Genomic DNA, 20,329 nt, shown 5'->3' with positions numbered 1-20,329 from the left:
ATGCCTTTCTGATTGGGATTTGATCCAATAATAAGCCTCAGTAATTTATTGTAGGGCACTGGCGTTGGAGAAAATGCCAGAAGTCTAGCAAAGACGCTTAAGAAATTGTGACCCTAGTAAACTAAGTGAACTTACTGTTATATGATGTATGCAATCTAAAGTATTGAAAGTATAACTCATGGGGCATTACTTTATAGAACTCCGAGCCACTAGTTCTTCACAGTTTTGATTTATAACCCAAGTCAAAATATGTAGCAACTTATAATGATCATGCTAAAGAAATGCATTAGTCGAAATTGGGGTATAATTTTAGCAATTATTTATCTAGGATAAGAAAAGTGATTCACGCCATCCTCTCGGCAAACCAGCTTGAAGCATGTGAGTAAAGTATTAATCCATATTACCCTGTCACTCTACACAGGCTAATTATGGGACGGCACGTTCCATATAGACTGGGTTTTCCTTTTTTAAAAGTTATTTAGGCCACTCCAAATTGATATGTTGGTCGTCAGATTTGCCGCACCTATTTTTTCAAAATGGAAAAAAAATATTAAAAATTTTACCGCTCGCACTCATTTTTCTGTCCTTCTGTAACCATAGCGAATGTGTTTTTTTTTAATTTGTGGAAAAAAAACACTTGATCTAGCAGGAACGATTTTGACGCTGAATATGAATGCCACATATAGTGTTTCGTAACCTTTTTTAAGCAATAACTGCAGACGCTAAAAAATTCGATCGAGACGACCAGTACATGTTTCGCTGTCGTTACCATTTTAACAAATTGCGGTGAAAAGTTGCTGCAGCCAACCCTTAAAAATATAAACACATCTTTTACGTTCTGTGACTTATATGAATGTGTTTGTTTACATTCAAACATGCAACTATCAGCAGATACCGTTGAAGCATGTTAAATTTCAAACAACATCGGGAAACATGACGTAAGATTTTTTATACTTTTTCTTCATTAAATGGGTATATGGGCGGTACTTCCCTATATGTAGGTAAATTTTTCCTATAACACAAATTAAGTGAACAAAAAATAAATATAAAATCACTAAATGCTGATTCTTAAAGTTTCACTGCTGGGACAATGTTTTATAATTTTTTAAATACATGGTTGACGGAACATGTTTAACAGCTAGGTCTGTGTATATTTCAGAAACATCAAATAAGTTCTTTGTAATGTATAAATTTACTTCAGAAAAATACAATACCGTACTAGCCATCGATATGCCACTTTTTAAATAAGGTAGCGACAATGGATTATATGCATGGCTATTGTCCGACTGTCTGTCATTATCATTTTGATGATTGTCCCTCTTCAAGTGCTATTGCAACATAGTATACCTTTTCACAGCTTGCAACATGGTATACCTTTTCACAGCTTTCACTGTTTAAAACTTCAAACAAATATAAGCAGCAGTAGGTAGACATGTGTCCCTCACTTCAATGATATGGTTACAACTTACACGTATATTTCGTGGTCAAAGGTCATATGCAACTTTCTCCTATAAATATGAGGTCGATATGATATTCTTTGTATAAGAATTTATTTGAATGTAAAATAAAGCTGTTTAATCATGTATCTCTTGATAATGCAATAATTTTCTATTGAAATGTGATTATTTTTTTTTATTCTTCGCTCTTCGCTCGCTTGAGAATTTTCCTGTTTAATTTTTTTTTCGCTCGCCTCTTCGATTTTTTTCAAAAAAATCCGTAGACCAACAAATCAATTTGGTGTGGCCTTACTTCAAACAAATTATCTCATAAAAGACAAAAGAGTTGTCCCTGCATGACGAGCTTGTGCAGACTGCACAGGCTTACCGTTATCTGGGATAGTAGATTACACAAATGCATTCATCCTCGTTTTTATAGGGCATGGTGAAAAAAGAAAAAGAAAAACTTGATAAGGATCTAAGCATTCAAGTTTTAATATTTTATACTCAGTGTAGAAGACTTTGAGAGATCAGTTTGTGTCTATAATGGATGGTTAGGTAGACAGATGTCCGAGGCAAATGCAAACTCCATTGACATTTTAGCACAAAATAAACACTTGGTAATTAAAGTTATGTTAGTATGGGTGAAATAAGTCATGTTACCTAAAGTAAAATTCAAACTTATTTCAACATATATTTTTTGCGAGTAAAATGATATTGAACTCTGTCTTAAGGATTATAAGGTGATATTATACCTCTGCCTGTCTGCCACATCTTCATTTGATTAAAACCTCAGACGTCTATTATTGAACAGTGCAAGGGAATAAAATTAACATACACAAAATCCTCTCACAGTGAAATTAAGAAGGGGCAATAATGTCCAAGAATCTAATGAGATTACACCGCACTCAAAAACAAAAAAGCTAACTATAAGATCATTCTATTATTGACACGGTTATAAGTTTCGAGAAAATTATACACGGTAAAGGTTTATGGAAAATAAATAACTCTTTTCTATCCGATAATGAATTTTTGCAAATAATTAATACCTTGATACTAGATGATATCAAACGGCATACATATAGGAATACAATATTGACGCTAAATATGTGTACTGCACAGGCTCGTCTGGAACAACATTTTACTCACATGTATTAAACCCCTTTTTCACAGAGCACGGCCCATTTGTGTACTTCACAGTCACACTGAATGTCTTACTTTCAACACAAGTTATGTTCCAAACAACATCAATGACAGAGTTATTAACCCTTTCCCACTCAGAAGCAAAGTGAAAATGGCTATGTCCAAACAGCATAAAACCAGAACAACCTGCAGGTAACTCACAGTCTGTTCAGGTTTTATGCTGTTTGCTGCTCATCAGTATCTAAGGGCTGGAAATAAAGCCTTTAAAACTTAAATTTAGTAAAAAAAAGTCTTTAGATGAATTATCTTTCTAAGGGACTACAAATGTGTCAAAAAACACATCTAAGTGGTGAAGCGTTCAGCTGTCTAGGGTCCATTAAAAAAAAAATCAAAGCCTTTGATATTAAAGGCTTACTAACACTGAAACAAACATTACATTTTAATTTTAGATAAACGAACAGTAGTCATGTCTGGATTTACTTGATTAAGCAATGTATCTCTGAATTTTTGCACTAATTGTCTAATATTAAGAAAAATATGTCTCGATAAATAAATGCATCGGAAATGTCTTTCTACAGCTAATTAGTTAATTGACCAATATTGTATTCACAAAATGTTTGATCAACCAAGCAAATTATAAATCTCTGTTCCTACTTAATTACTAGATTCCTTTGAAAACATGTCGAGCCAATAGTTAAGGATTTTTTTTATCTTTGAATAGGCTGCATCATGCACATGTTTGACATTTGCAGAATCAGAAAAGGACATGCAAGTACATGCCTTCTCTGCACGGTGATTATTTGTTGTACATTATTTTAAAGTGCATACTGAATTAAAAAGTTGCAGTCTAGACATGCGGTCAAATGATCAAATATACTGTGAAACCATTATTAATCGTCAGGCATTAATTTTCATAAATTTCGTCAGTCGACTGATCGGCGAATTTAAGATCCTAACGAACAATTATGCTCTATGTTTGAACAAAAACAAACACTAAGTTGAACAATATTTTAAAACTTTACCGTAGACATGAGGCATTGAATTCCAACATAATCCATGCACACATTCACTGCTGTTTCGTAATCAAGATTAATCTGGTTTTGACACAAAGGGATGTTGATAACACAAGGTACTTAATTGACACGTTACACTTCTTTAAAACGCGTGTGCAGTACAGCTGTATCGAATGCGTTGACTTCGTTTATGTAGAATGGTAATGAATTAGCGCTAATTGTTTATAACTTTATTACCCATTAGGTGCATTGTGTTTTTCAGGGGTGTTGCATATTAGCCATCACGCAGCGAATGCCGATGAAAGACAATAAACCAAATGAAAAGATGACGATGTGTGATCAACATGCGTATTTATCACAAATTAATAAAGAATATTTTAATTGCTGTTTGTTGTTTGATTGTTTGCGTTTAACCACAATTATTACTATTTTATATGTATCAATTTATTTATTTTTAAATTATTGACATTATTGATTTATATACCGGTAGTTTACTTTTTAAGAACAAACACACACATAGAGTTTATAATTTTAATGTTGATATCAGAATAAAAAAGCATTTTATTTGAAAAAAAAACACTTAACAATCTGGAACCTCTTTCGTATAACACAAACAGTTTTAAACGGGATTGACAGCATTTTAATAAAAATCATACCAACTAGAACACATACCCAAGAAAATAAACAAAAGTGACTAGTTTGATTTGCTATTTGATAGAATAACACTAATTGACAATTGGCTTCGTTGTTACAAACACTCGTTAACGGTTATTCGATCCCACTTGTCCGCTAATCATAACAATGAACGTGTGAATGGCATACATAAAGAGGGTCCATTACTGTCCCTTGATAACAAAAGACTAGTTAATTGGCATGTGACAAACAGGCCCCACCTCCTGCAGTGATTCTCAAGTGTGTTCCCGCATTCGTACCACGATTTTTCGCAACTGTGATTGATCGCGAATATGTATTACACACAAATCGGATATTGACTGACGCATTTTTTTAAAATTCAAAATAAAAAATCGGCGAATTTAAGTGCTGACGAAATCGTCATTTTTATAAAAATGACGAAATTTTGTGCTGTCGAAAATAAATGGTTTCACAGTAACCACTGACCTCTCAGTATGGCCTTGACCTTTTGTCTATGGGACACAGGTCTTACATGCCACACATGGTGATCATAAGTTTTATGGAAGGGACACATGTTACAAGTAATGCTGTCTCCAATGTGACCACGGTAAATTATTTTAAATTCACATGATGAGTAATAAAGCTACAGTTTATTTTTAGCTTAAACTTTGAATTGTGACCCCAATTGCTGCTGCCATGGTTCGTGCTGAAATACAGGTTATTGTATAGTTTGACCATGACCTTTGAGGAAGGGAGATTAGTGTTACTAGTGACAATTAGAAAACTGTCCGTTTGCCATGTTTATATTTTCAGTAACAGTAACAAGTTGACCCGACTGATCCAAAATGCAATCGCAAACTTTGTCTGCAATGAAGCCTCTATAATACACAAGTTAAGTGGAATAACTCTATAAAAAATGAAATTATTAGGCAGCATCCACTTTTATATTTTAGTAACAGTAATCTTGACCCCACTGACCTGAGGTACAATCACAAGCTCGATTTCTATGCATGCTTGATATATCCAAAGTTTCATCAAGATTTGCATATACCTTTTTTTTCCTGGAAGCAAACTTTTTAAAACAGCCAAAACCTTGACCGCCCTCCCATTCCCGATTCCCAATCAAAAAACTAATAGCAAGGATTTGAAACTTCATTGAATGTTGGGGGTAAAAAATGAGCTGCTCTCTGGGAAAACAGGGCTTAATGAAAGTGGGTAAAGTGTCATCCCAGATTAGCATATGCAGTCCGAACATGCCAATCAGGGAGTAAAGTTTCTGCTTTCTTTTACTTTTTCAATTTAAAGGAAGACTTTTCTTGATGAAAATCAAGACTAGGTAGACTGCACAGGCTATAAATAAGGACAAAACTTTACGAACATGCGTTAAGCCCTGTTTTACCAGACCGCAGCTCTATACCATAAATCTCTACGCCTACTTTGTTAAACGATTCTTCCGAGTGCTGCAGAATGTCCTCAAAGTTCTGTCTGAACGTCTGCAGTTTCAGGGCCTGACTCATCTTGTACTTGGAGACCTCTTGTAAGGGCTCACTCACGTTCTTCAACAGCAGGCCAGATGCATCAAGATGGGCCTGAAATTAAGTGAAAATTAGCAATGGTCTGAGAAAACTGGGCTTAATGCATGTGTGTAAAGTGTCGTCCTAGATAAGCCTGTTATAAGGGTTATCTGTGACAACACTTTACATAAAGTTTGCTACATAAGCATTAAAGGCAAATACACCAAACCCTTTTTAAAGCGTAGCCAAGGAACATTTCTCTGAAATTACTATTAAATCTTAAAATTGATTTGTGAGTTTGTCTGAATGTTAAATATGGCCATTATTTATTATAAACAAAATTTTACATCTTCTGTTGTATGAGTATTTTGTTGTTAGGGATCACAATTGCTATCTTGAGTGTCAACTATGATATATCCAGTTCTAAATGCCGCCAAAAATTATTTTTGTCACATAAGTTCCATATTTTTTTAAGTGTTTGGTTTAAAACGTACGACATTCAAATCAGATTGATGATTTTTTTTGTTGAAGTTTACAGCATTTTAACATGAAATTCGCAACAAAATTTAAATGGACAAACCAATTATATGGCATTTCTAGCATTCATATGTAATAATTATACCAACAGGACCGAAACACTTGAAAAGTTTTATGCTGTGTTATGCAACACAAAACTAATTACCAACATCCAAAACAAAAATTCTTCCTTTCTTCAGTGCAATGTTCATAGGAGAAATACGAAACTCTCATGAAAATTCTATAGGGAGAATCTTAGAGAGACAAACTGTTTCTTGTATCAAAACCAGACTTTTTGGACATGCTATACACATGACATATACTTTCAGGAATTGATGACAACTTGAACTAATTAACATCATCAATTTCATCTGTTCTCACAGAATTAAATCAAGAAGTGGGGAATAGGCCTTTTATGAAGTTAGAAGCATCTTATGAGATTTATGCATAATGCATGAGCAAGAACCAGTAAAGGCTTTTGCGAGTTTTCGATGGATAGCATTTTGGAAAAAGAGTTATTTTAAGCAAATCAAAGGGATACTTTTTACATTATTGTTTTGAGCAAAGAAGCAAATGCTGTCAACAAAATTAATATTGTCACATTTAATAGAGGGAATATTCTTACAGCGGGTTTGTTAGATATTCAACAAATAAACAAAACAACATACAATAACCAAGCCTTAAAAAAGGAAAAAATCTCATAAATTGTAAATCAAAGGAATTTTAATTGGTGATCATTGCATTATTGTAATTTTTATCAGAGATCTTTTACAATTGTTTTCACTCTTAACTCTTGAAAATCTCATCCCTTTTTAAGTTACCATTCACAATCCATAGTAATTACTATGGCAATTCATTCATTATTTGGCAGCAAGTTGCCCAAATGCCTTAAGTTTCTTATAATATAATAAGCAATTAATAGTAGTAGTTAAGTTCACAAACCACCATGCTGTAAAGACCAAGCCACCTAGCTACCTGTGCATCCAATTCTGTCTCTTTCAGCAGGTTCTCCCATACACTGTACAGGCTACTAGGGGTATCCAGGGACCTAAAATGGTCAGAGATCATATGTACGTCTTAAGTCTGGAACATGAGAAATTGCTAAGGTCTTAAAATGTAAATTCTTGAAAATAACCAGAAAAAAATATAAAAAAACAAAAGCTTAATAAACTTAGATAAAGACGAAAATCCAACTTCAATGATTAATTTCACTAATTCTTTTATTTTCTTTCTGTCTTTGGACGCCCTTAATTTTGGAAGCATATTGCGCTTACTCAGAGCATTTTTTCCCTATTTTGGGAATATGATGTATATCAGCCAATTTGAAAATTTTAGTTTCAATTTACTTAAAATTATTATTGCTTTATTAATAGCTTTTGAACAATTTTTAAAACAACTTCCATAAAACAGAAAATTTATTATAAAGTTAACAGTTAAATGGATTTTATCAACTTCAAAATCATTATTACTTTATTCAGTTCAGCTTTTTTCTGAACTTATTTGTTAAAGTCAGACCATCAATTGGGAAATAAAGAAATAGATATAGGAATTAGCTATTATAAGTAAATAAGTACACTTCAACACCGTTATTTCGAAGTCGTCGGGACCGTTAAAAAAACTTCGGATTAACGATAATTCGAAATAAACATTTAACAGAAGACTTCTTTGATTCCTTAAAAATAAAACGTTGTGGAATTCGCATGGTTCGGTTACACGCTTACTTAAAAACGTAAACTAGTCAGATAGCAATATATTTCTACTCGTAACAAACGGGGGAATAAAACGATTATTTTTCTTGTTTTTATTTTTCTCTAATTACAGAACATATAAAATAAAACGAATAGCACAAATTATCAGACATACATACATATGCATACATTTTCGGAAATGAATTAACCTTTTTTAATAATACGCGATGTCTCTCTGAACACCGGCGTTCGCGCAGACGACAAAGGTGTAATTATCGGCTTTTGACGCGCCACGACAAAGGTGTGAAAATACGCTCAGTATTTTGCAGTTTTGACTTCGGATTAAAGATTGATAATTAGGTGCGAATTATAGTGTTGGGACCGACAGAATCACTTCGAATTAACGATTTCTTCGGTTTAACGAAGTTCGGATTAACCATGAAATTTTACATTAAACAAACAAGAATCAAAATCGGGACCAGAAAAATACTTCGAAATAACGGTGACTTCGGATTATCGGTGTTCGAAATAACGATGTTGAAGTGTATCCTAAAATGTCAAGAGTATTAGGGGCATGATGAAAGTTGATGATATGGAGAGTATACATAGGGCTAGATAAGTGGGTCGGATATAATCATATGAACATATTTATTTTTTCATTTCAAAATATAAATAAACAAAAAAAACAAGAACATGTTATCTTAATTTGAGCATGGAATATCTGAAAAAAGGGAGAGTTGAAATACACACGCATAATTGGTAATTCTCTGTATAAGGACTGAAAATCAATGTCCATCTAATTGCAAGAATGAAGTTATATATACCAATAACCACTGTTGGGCCATATAGAACAATTTATCCATTAACAGACATTGTACAGATCCTCTAGCAACTCAATACTTATTGGTGCTCAGAGTGAGGAACGACATATTAACAGTTTCCAAGGGGAACAAACAGACTACAATAAAACATGTCCTTTACATCAGGTCAAATGTCTGCCAAAATGGTGAGAGATAATAATTATGATCTTACCAGAATAATGTTATGGTATAGATAAAAATATATCACTTATTGTACATGATTGTGGGGTTTGGAATATGTTGGCCTCTTCACAGTAATTCTTTCTGAGCTGACTTAAACATACCATGGTTTCATCTCTACAAGGAGGGAGAAATTATTTAAATACCACTCAAGAACCATCTGTAATTTTTCTTGTGTTTTATTAATAGCTTAACAACTGCTTGTTTCTTGAAGCAGTCTCGGATTGTCATATATTCTGAGTAAAGTACATAATTGTTCTGTGCAAACTTCGGGTAAGAGTTGCTGGCCACTGCTTCAGTTCTAGGGTGATGTAATAATGTAAATGCTGTGTATCCGACTAGGATGATAACAAGCAAATAACAGGAACGCGTTTATAGATTTATTAACAGTGTAATTTCCTGTACAGTCACCAGGCGGTTGCACACCACTTTATATTCAGTATTGTATAAATCCCTGACAATACATGACACATACCTTCCCCCTAATATGAGATAAAATTACCATTATTTCCACTATAGAGGTTACATAGTCAATCTGTTCTTTATGTCTTTAAGATAACACTCACAATGTATTTTTTTAATGTGCACAAAATAAGTGTAATATAGTCACTCACAGTGTATATTTTGAACATGCTGAAACATCAATGTTCATGAGGCAAACGTTCAGTGTCAAGTGTTCTCTTCTTATTACATGGACTATACTTTGGAGTGTGTGCGTTTAAAAAAAATACATTTCCTAATATTCCTCACAATCTAACAAAAAAAAAAACAACAACACTAAAAACATAAAACTAAGAACATATAACTAGAGTTCTTGATTACCCAGGGCATTATTATGTTCCTTTACACAAGTAATCAAGTCACAGATCTAATTTATCTGGCTTCTTCCTTTCTCTCAAGAGATAGCGTCAACTTGAGGATGACTCTTGTGGCCTGCATGGAGCTGACGCTTCTGTCTCAGTCGGTTTTGATGATGGACTAGTGACTCTAGAATGCGACTCAGGAACCAATTCAGGAACTGTATCGGTGTTAATTGCTCCAGTTACTGGTATATCGATGGGTATGATGGAACGCGATATAGGAATATTTTCCGAATATGCACAAATTTGGCCTGTGTGTCTACACCAGAAGACTCCAGGCTCAATTTCCACCTTGTAGGAGACCGGACCTGTTTTCCCACGAATGACACCAGATGTCCATTTTTCGCATCCCACTCTGTAATCACGCACTGCAACATGTTCACCAATTTTAAAGTGCCGATTGTTGATTGATCGCACCATCTTTGATTGTTTATTTTCAAAACAACTTTTTACACTTGATTTTACTTGATCCAGTCTGGTCAGCAAAGATCGACCTATAAACAACTTGGCTGGGGTCTCTTTTCTGGTAGAATGCTCTGTATTACGGTACTGTATCAAAAAATTTGAAACTTTGGTCTGAATTGTTCCTTGATCGTGCTTAGCTGCTTTAAGTGCCTATTTCATAGTCTGAACAAATTTCTCCGCCAATCCGTTTGCTCTTGGGTGATATGGTGCACTGCGAATATGTCTCACACCATTCATTTTCAGAAAATGCTTGAATGATTCACTGACAAATTGTGGACCATTGTCACTAACAATTTCTTGACAGACTCCAAAATCTGCAAATATAGCCCTTAATCACTTCTATGGTATGCATGGCTGTAGTCTTTTTCATTTTCTTTACAATTGGCCATTTTGAGTATGCATCAACCAGAACCAAAAACATATATTCATGAAATGGTCCCGCGAAATCAATATGTACCCTTGACCAAGGCTTTGTAGGGTATTCCCATGGATGGATGGGTGCTTCTGAAGGGCTAGATTTGTTGGCCATGCAACCAGAACATCTTTTGGTCACATTTTCCTACTCAGAGTCCAAATTGGGCCTTCATACACATCTTCTAGCCAAAGACTTCATTTTCACCACACCTATGTGTTCTTCATGGAGTTCTTCAATAACTTTTCTGCGTAATGCTGCAGGGCTAATAACTCTTGAACCCCACATAATACAACCTTGGTGTAGAGAAAATTCATTTTGTCTTTGTATGTACGGTTTCAGTTCATTTTTGACCACATACATATCCATGTTACTCATTCCATTTGCTACCATTTCGTACACTTGCGATAGAATTGGATCGTTTCTTGTAGCATTTGCTATTATCAAACAGGTAACTGGAAGGTTCTCCATCATATGATAAAGAAACTCTTCTGTTGCGTCTATGTTATTCACTTCCGTTTCATTCAACGGTAATCTGGACAGACTGTCGCAGTTCCCGTGAGCTTTAGTGTTTTTCAATTGTATGTCATACACATATCCTGTCAAGAATAAGGCATACCTTTGCAATCTTGCTCCTGTTGTGGGATTTATTCCCTTCTTTGGGTTAAATATTGATAACAGTGGCTTGTGATCTGTAATCAGTGTGAATTTGTTCCCGTACAAGTACATATTGAACTTTTTTACACCCCATACCAAAGCTAAAGCTTCTTTGTCAATAAGACTTTAATTCTTTTCAGCTTAGTTGAGAGTTCGGGAAGCAAATGCTATTGGTCTTTCTGATCCATCTGATAACTTGTGACGCAGAACTGCTCCTATGCCATATGCACTTGCATCACGCGCGAGCATTACTGGTAATGTCGGATCATAGTTTATCAGAACCAAATCTGATGTGAGCATCTCTTTAACTTTTCTTACAGCATTTTTGCATTCTTCTGTCCAACTCCACTACGCATCTTTTTTTAGTAATTGATGCAACGGATACAGCACTGTTGAGAGATTTTTCATAAATCTTGAGTAATATTGTACTAATCCCAGAAAAGCTCTCAATTCTTTGACATTGTTTATTTCTGGGGCGTTAACTATCGCTTTAATTTTGTCTTCTGTTTTGTGTTACCCATTTTCATCAACTTCATGACCGCAGAACTCAATTTTTCTCTGGAAGAATTGAAATTTGTCAGGATTAACTCTGATGTTGTACTCTTCTAATTTGTGTAGCACTTTTTAAATGTTCTCTAAATGAATTTCCTCAGTACTGCCAGTGATAATCATATGGTCCAAGATTACTCTTACCCCAGGAATGCCACACATTATTTGCTCTAAAGTTCTCTGAAATTTTGCAAGAGCTGAAACAATACCAAACATTAATCTGTGGCTTCTAAACAATCCTTTGTGAGTGCTAAATGTCAAGAGCTCTTTACTGTCTTCATCAACTTCCATCTGAAGATAAGCATTTTTCAGGTCTATTTTTGTAAATCGTTTCCCTTTGCCTAAGGATCCAAAAATGTCTTCAATTCGCGGTAATGGATATTGATCCACTTGAAGTACTGGATTTACTGTTACTTTGAAATCACAGCAAATTCGGATTTCATCGTTTTTTGCTTTTGAGACTGGCACAATTGGTGTTGCCCAATTGCTGTGTGTAACACTCTCCAATATTCCTTCAGTGACTAATCTGTCAAGCTCCTTTTCAATTTTTGGCTTAATCGCAAAAGGGACACTTCTGGCTTTTACAAATTTTGGTTGAGCCGTGTCTTTCAGTTGTAAATGTGCTTTAACACCTTTGATTGTACCTAAATCTTTGTTGAAAATTGACCTGAATTTATCTTTTAGAGCTTCAACTTTCCTTATTGCCGCATCAATTTGAAGTGTTTTGATTGATGTCCAATCCAGCTTTAATACTTTCAGCCATTCTCTTCCCAGTAAGGGTCTAATACCATTTTTGACAACATACTAATCCAACACTGTCCTTGGACCATTAAGTTCCACTTTGCACTTCATAACTCCAATTGGAATAATTACTTCGCCACTGTAGGTTTTAAGTCAAGGTAGTTGGTAATAGTCTCTTTTTGGGAAATAATTACTTGCAATTCTCTTCATTCATGACAGAAACTCCGGAGCCAGTATCTAATTCCATTTTTACTGTCTTTCCATTGATGTTAGGGGTAACCCAAATCACGCTTCGTGCCTCTTTATCCGCACTTGACAAACTGAAAAGGCAGTCTTCTTCGTCTGTGGAATGCTTATTTTGGTCGTCTTCATGTGAAGAATGCTCATCTATGTGATGTAACTTCTTTTGTTTCTTTGGGCATACTGGGGCAATATGACCCTTATTTTTGAATTCGAAACAAGTAGCATTTTTAAAACGACAGTCATTAGAATTATGGTTCGTGCGTTTACAATGAATGCATTTTTGTTTGATTGTTGAATTCACTTCTGCTTATTTTGACTTTTGTCTTTGTCCCTATTTCTGTAGCGCATTTTGTCCATTTATGGATATCTTAAGACTTGCCATGTAACTTCTTCCATGGCATATGCTATTTTAACAGCTTTATCATAATCCAAATCACTTTCGGGTAGCAATCGTTTTTGAATACCTTCATTTTTCAGTCTGCAAACAAATTTTATCACGTAAAGAATCATTCAGATTTGCAACAAAATTGCAGCGTTCAGCTAATTGCCTCAAACTTCTGTTGAAATCTTTCACCCACTCATCTGCCCTCTGATCTCTCTTATGGAAACGAAAACGTTCAGCTATGATTAATCGTTTAGGATTGAAATGACTAGAGAGTTTATCACAAAGGAAATCAAAGCTTTTGTCTTTTGGCAAATCGGGTGTTGTAAGGTCACGCAAAATCTGATAGGTAGTTGGTCCAATCTTAGCCAATAAGGCTGGAACCTTTTTTTCATTAGCAACTTCATTAGCCAGAAAATACTGGTCTAACCTTTTTTTGTAGCACATCCAGTTCTCACTGGGGTCGTACACGTCTATTTTTCCAATTGCTATAGCCATTTTAATCGAGACATCCACCAAATTCAGCAACAATATCACAAATGGACTACCGTAAATCTACGAATATAATACGCACTTTTTTACCTGCCGATTTTTTCTTCAAGTAGGGGGTGCGTATAATATACGAGTTGAGAGCAGAACAAAATTTTTCCTGTGCAAATTTTCAACTTAATCGCTGTTATTCGCTTTGCGGCAGCCATTTTGAACTACACCATTACATCAAAGGGGTGCAACAGGGACGCGCTGTCGTTTGCCAAAATATTGAGAATTTGGCTCAATAAAAATCTTATTTGTGAAAATGCGAATTCTAATAAAATTTGATTTAAAACATCCGCCATTTATATCGGACTGGTTTTCTATATTTGTCTCTTTGTTTTAATGAAAGTGTTCGCAATTCGAACAGTAAACGAAACCCGGTCTGTACCCGATTATGAGACATCGCTTGACCTTATTATTATTGAAGTGCGCATGGTAGCTGGCCAATCTACATTGAGCTCGCTTACACATGAAATGACGTTGTCGAATGAAACGTGAGAACGGGAGGAGCTATCGGATAATATTGGGTCATCCATGCGCAGACACTGTATACTTTGAATACACAGTTTATATCGTCGTCTGCCTACAAAATAGCGACTGGACGCTAAGTCGTATAAAGAGATTAGCAAATGAAAAAAACAACAACTGACAATACCCGTAAATAAATATTTCTAAGCTGACCACTATTTATCTTTCTACTGCATATTTACCATATCTGAAGTAAAGAGTGGTAATTAAATAATTCGTTTTATGATGCTAATAGAGTCTATTACACCTGTCTGCCGATTGCCGAATTAAATTGATATGTGATAACTAATTAATTTGTTTTTTACTCCCAAACTAGCCTTGATGACAGCAGCTTATTTTAATTAACTAGATCATGAAAAACACGAGCGGTTTAATTGTATTTTATGTTATATTAAAGTATCGAATTTGTAACTCGAAAAAAGAAAAAGTAATTCATCTAGACAACTATAAAAACGGAAGTAAACATTTTGTCTTCTTATTACTTTATTATTATTATAATTATTATCATCCCGAATATTGTCAAATTGAATTAAATGTGAAAACAAAAAACAGCGTCTCTGCTTCTTTCTTTTGTAATTATGATTGCTTGACCTGGATGTCAGCAAAGGGGCCCGTGTGTTATCGATAACAATAAATGGTAATATAAACAATAGACAGAGATATTTATTATGCAACTGTCATAACAACAGCACTATAACACATCCTGATCAATATACCGGGGTAACAGATAGTTGACAACACCAAATTGATTTGCTATTTTCACAGCACAAAAATATATTGACACATTTTTTTGGAAATGGCTGATTTTGGACACTGATTTTTTTAGTGCGTATTTTACTCGGATTTTCAATTTTTACCGATAAATTTTGACCAAACTCAGGGGTGCGTATTATGCACAAGGGCGTATTATATTCGTAGATTTACGGTAACTTTACTAGTAGAATTCTACCAGCAACGCCCTTCTCGGCAACGCTCTTCTCTCTAGCAGTTAATTTAACGCAACACTGTCCATGTGTGATTTAAATGACGAAGTTTACGTGATGTTCGTATTATTATCTCGTCGCCAATATGCTGTGTATCCGACTTTAAGATGATAACAAGCAAATAACAGGAACGCGTTTATAGATTTATTAACAGTGTAATTTCCTGTACAGTAACCCGGCGGTTGCACACCACTATATATTGGGTATTGTACAAATCCCCGACAATACATGACAGTAAAGAACTAGTTCTTGAATCATAGGTCCAAGACTCAAGGATACTGCTAAGTATATTACCGTTCAGACTTCAAGGTATTGCTTCTGTCACGAAACATGGCAACCACGCGCTGGATGTCTTTGGCAAAGGACTCGTAGGAACTGGCCATCTCCTGTGCAAACTCTGACACTGAAAACATATAAGCCTCCCTCTATAAAAATGGGACTTAATGCATGACTTTTGTGCAGGGGCATTCCTAGGCATACGGCAGTACGCCCGTGCGTATAATTCAGTTTCATACTTAAAAAATGAAAACTTAAAATTCGAAAAATGCAATAAAAAGTGAGGGCTAAGGGGGTTATGGGCATAATTATGTAAACAAGACGTCCAATTTTAGAAAGTAACAGTGGGTACAAAACACAACACAGTCTTAACTCCAAACATTTGAAGTAATGTCTTTTTTCACTGAATTAGATGAGAGGTAGTAATCACTGTAGACTTTACTCATTTTAGAGATGACTCCCTCCTGCACCTACCCCCCCCCTCCCCCCCACTCGCAGCTTTGCTGCTCGATCGTGCGTATAGCTGAAATATCTTCAGGAACGCCTCTGATGTGCATATAAAAGTGTCATCTCAGATTATCCTATGCAGTCCACACAGGCTTGTCACGGATGACACTTTCCGCCTCAAATGATATTTGCTTTAAAGACATTTCCTTTCAACAACAAAAACTATAAAAGCGGTAAGTGTTGTCCATGATTAGTCTCTGCAGACTGCCAAGGCTTATCTGGGCCGACAATTTATGAACATGTCTCCTAGGGGCTGGCCATCTCCTGGGCTAACCCTGTCAATGAAAACATACCAAAATCAAAAACTATTCAACACATATATGTAGCACCCTGAGGAGACTGGGCTTAACCCTTCACCACTTAGATATGGGCTGTGCCCTGTGAGAAAGGGGTTTAATGCATGTGCCTTAAGTGTTGTCCCAAATAAGCCTCTGCAGTCTGTGCAGGCAAATAAGGGACAACACTTCCGCCGTAACAGGATTTTTGCTAAGAAGAGACTTTCTGTAAATGAAAAATACCATAAAAGCAGAAAGTGTCGTCCCTGATTAGCCTGTGCAGACTGCACAAGCTTATCTGGGACGACACATTACGCACATGCATTAAACCCAATTTCCACAGAACATGGCCCATAACTGCGAGTAACTCACAGACTGTTCTGGTTTTATGCTGGTTGCAAAAGCCTTTTTTACTTTGCTTCTTATGGGGGAAAGGGTAAATGCATGTGCACAAATTGTAGTTTCAGATTAGCCTCTACAGTACAAATCACCACACAAGATATGTGGCTAGACCAGGTATATATGAGGTATTAAACGGGAACTTTACGCATTTGTAGCGCTTTACCAACTGAGCATGTCTGCCATAGTCTACCAACTAAACAATCCATAGACCAAACCACGGGTGTCCGCACATTGTGGCAAATGGGGTCAGCTGACCCCCCCTGGAAAATTGGTGAGCGAAAAAGATATTTGAATATGGAAAAATCTAAACGTGTACAATTATGATTCCTGAATTGAACAATTTGGGTCAGAATGACCCCTGGTTAGTTTCACACGAACATCAACTCCCATTTACATGTTAACAAATCATGGAAGCGGTTATGCACAATTTATATACTCTCAAAACATTCCATAGGAGAAGTCAATCAATTAACATTTATTCTGTCCCTGAATAGGAAGTGAAGGCGACGTGGGTCTCTGCCGCATTTCTCTATGATTTTTTTAATGAACATATCATTGTCGGTGTTGATCCGACTCTGTGAACATAATCATGTATAATCCCGAGAGCCTGTCATTGGACATGGTGGATCTTAGCCATGTCTTGGCTCGTCTCAGCGTGCTAAATAATCGTTCCACCGTACAAGTGGTGGCAGGCAGGGTTAGGAATATGATCATCACCTCACACATTGCTGGAAACAAATCCGCTTTTTTTACCAAGAAAACAAAATCTGACTCATTCTGTTCGAGGAATTCCTTCTTGTTCATGTCGTACCATGACATTGCGTCTTGTTCAAAATTATCGATTTGATAAAATACGTCGATGGTTCGGACAGTATCTTTATAGTCTGGTCAATTGAAATTTTTGATGTGATGTGGTTTGGATAGAGTTGATAAAACATGAACGCAGGCATATTAGATTCTGAAAATCGGCTTCCTAGAGACTGGATCATTGAGTCCATTTATAAATTATTAAGCGTCGATAGTATTCTTCACTGGTTCCACCAACATTTGCTTGGTGTACTTGACGGCCACATTGCCGTGTTTTCAGATGATTAGTGATGACTGATTAGAATTCTATATGAGAAAAGTTACTATGATCAAAGGAGAGAGAAAATAGGTATAACCCACTCCAATACAGTCAATATATCATTTCCAAATCCTAACTCGTAACCCTCCATATATACTTCATGATGCACCATTATCTGGCCTTATTCTTAAAACTGTCTACGCCTCCGGCAGCAAAGGGGGAGAAACTGGGACCCCTTGACCCCCACTAGGATCAGGGACCAAACTACCTAAGCACCATGTCAGCTTTAATAGTGAACACTAGTAAATATGGGTTTCTGCAGCAATACATATGACGCTATGATAATACGAACATTTTTCTATCCACTATAACCAAACTGACCTTATTTTGTTGGTGCCAAGCCTCAACGTTTTTTTTTTGGTATTCCATGTTGAGTTTTTATAATTTTTGCTGCATTCTATCCTATTGACTAGTGTCCTTTACATGAGTCATGTTCTGAGAAAACTACGCATAATGTATGTGCGTAAAGTATCATCCCAGATTAGCCTGTCCAATCCACACAGGCTAATCAAGGACAACACCTCCTGCTTGTATGAATTTTTTCATTTAAATGAAGCCTGTTCTTAGCAAAAATCCAATTTGGCCGGAAAGTGTCGTCCCTGATTAGCCTGTGCAGACTGCACACATGCATTAAGCCCTGTTTTCTCAGAATGTGACTCACATTTAACTTAGGAATGTTCAATAATGACCTGAAAGCATTTTGTCATAGACAATCCTTATTTAAGACTTAAGTTGTTTTTGATTAAAAGAGAAATTTGGATGACTTACCTACTTTATTTTACCCATTTATGCTTAGTGGACTCTCCCATCCTTCTAAATAGGGTCAATTTATTTCCAAAATTAGGGATGTCTAGTATATTTATTTCTATATTTAGAATATTTCTTACAGAAATTCCTTTAAGCAAACAGCGCAGACCCTGATGAGACGCCGCATCATGCAGCGTCTCATCTGGTTCATTGCTGTTTGCCAAGGCCTTTTTTCTAGATGCTAGGCATAAATGGGTTAAATGTTAGTGAAAACAACAATTTGTTTGCCAAGTATTCAACCTATCTTTAAACAGCTCATAATTGTAATATTAAACAACATTTCAGGCACACATAAACACAATTGAATAAAGACTTCCAATACGGTTTTCATTTCCACACTAATAAATAAAGTATTACAACATAATAAACAACTAGAAAGATACTAAACACACTCTACAAAAAGATTAATTGGGTGAGATAGAACACAAATTTATTTACAGTTTCATTTCAACTTAAGGATGAAAGGGAGTGAATTTATCTGGTTATTATGTTAGTAATAAACGTCGGTTAGAAATGGTGTAAACAACACAAATGGGTTTTACAGTCTGAAAACTTAGCACCCAGTTTCATCAGAATAGTGCATGCATTACCAAGTATACCTAATACAATGTCTGAACGGTTGCCATCATTTAGTTCACACTATTGATCATTTGAAATATACTTCTGTCTTTTACCCCACAAAACAGTGAAGTAAAAAGTTGCATTTTGCATCAGAACTGATGTGACTTACTGGTATCAAAATGGAATGGAATTTGAACAAAATGAGCCCCCTGGTGTAAAACCTATATCCTAACCCCAAGTTATTCACTCAAACTGTTTTTTGTATGTGGACAGTGATCTTGATTGTAATGGACCCATCTCAAGCTAAGTGACTGCATGAAACTTACCTACACAATACAGTCTCAGCCAAGTACCTTCATCTGAACCCTTTCCAACTCAGACCGATATTGAGTATGGTTATATGCAACCCGCATTAAACCAGAACAGCCTTTGAGTATTACTCGATCCATTCAGACTTTATGCTGTTTGCTGCTCATCAGTATCTTAGGGTTAAAAATGAAGACCTAAAAACTAAACTAGCCAGAAAGGTCTTTTATTTAATTACATATTGTAAGGATGTACAAAAGGGTCAAAATGCGTATCTAAGTGGTACAGGGCTAAGTCAATTTTTGTATGGTGCAAACCATTTTAATTTTTATTTTTAGAACTCCAATTACCAGAATTTAACAAGATGTGTTTGTGAAACCTCCATATATTTGACCTTTGACCTGGAAGGATGACCTTAAAATTGACCTTTCACCACTCAAATTGTGCAGCTCCATGAGATACACATGCATACCAAATCTGAAGTTGCTATCTTCATATTTCATCAGTTATGGCAAATGTTAAGGTTTGACGCATACAAACCAACAAACAGACACGGCAAAAACAGTATGTTCCCCAGTATAGACTGGGGGAAGTATAAGTGGGTTTAATAGATTATTATCACTTGTTGTGATGACAGGGACTTGATTGAAGGTCTACAGTGAACCAGTCAAATCTTTGCGCCAAGGTTGTGAACATGAACCTCAGACATAGAACCTGGGTCTTAATGCATGT

The 20,329-nt window shown here is 35.7% G+C and overlaps 1 protein-coding gene across 1 annotated transcript in view; it reads right to left on the bottom strand.

Moving 5' to 3' along the window:
- Positions 1-20,329, bottom strand: part of LOC127841228 (uncharacterized) — a 315,075-nt gene that overhangs the window by 255,529 nt on the left and 39,217 nt on the right. Inside the window, exons 3-5 of the mRNA XM_052369887.1 lie at positions 15,632-15,740; positions 7,231-7,303; positions 5,662-5,814 (exon numbers count right to left, since the gene is read on the bottom strand). Coding sequence (XP_052225847.1) covers positions 5,662-5,814; positions 7,231-7,303; positions 15,632-15,740 — 335 coding nt within the window. The remainder of the gene's footprint in view (positions 1-5,661; positions 5,815-7,230; positions 7,304-15,631; positions 15,741-20,329) is intronic.

The sequence above is a fragment of the Dreissena polymorpha genome, chromosome 8 (assembly GCF_020536995.1).
Source record: "Dreissena polymorpha isolate Duluth1 chromosome 8, UMN_Dpol_1.0, whole genome shotgun sequence".
In the NCBI taxonomy this organism is placed as follows: Eukaryota; Metazoa; Mollusca; class Bivalvia; order Myida; family Dreissenidae; genus Dreissena; species Dreissena polymorpha.
The sequence above is the reverse complement of the archived record's forward strand: the minus strand, read 5'-3'. Positions and strand labels throughout refer to the sequence as shown.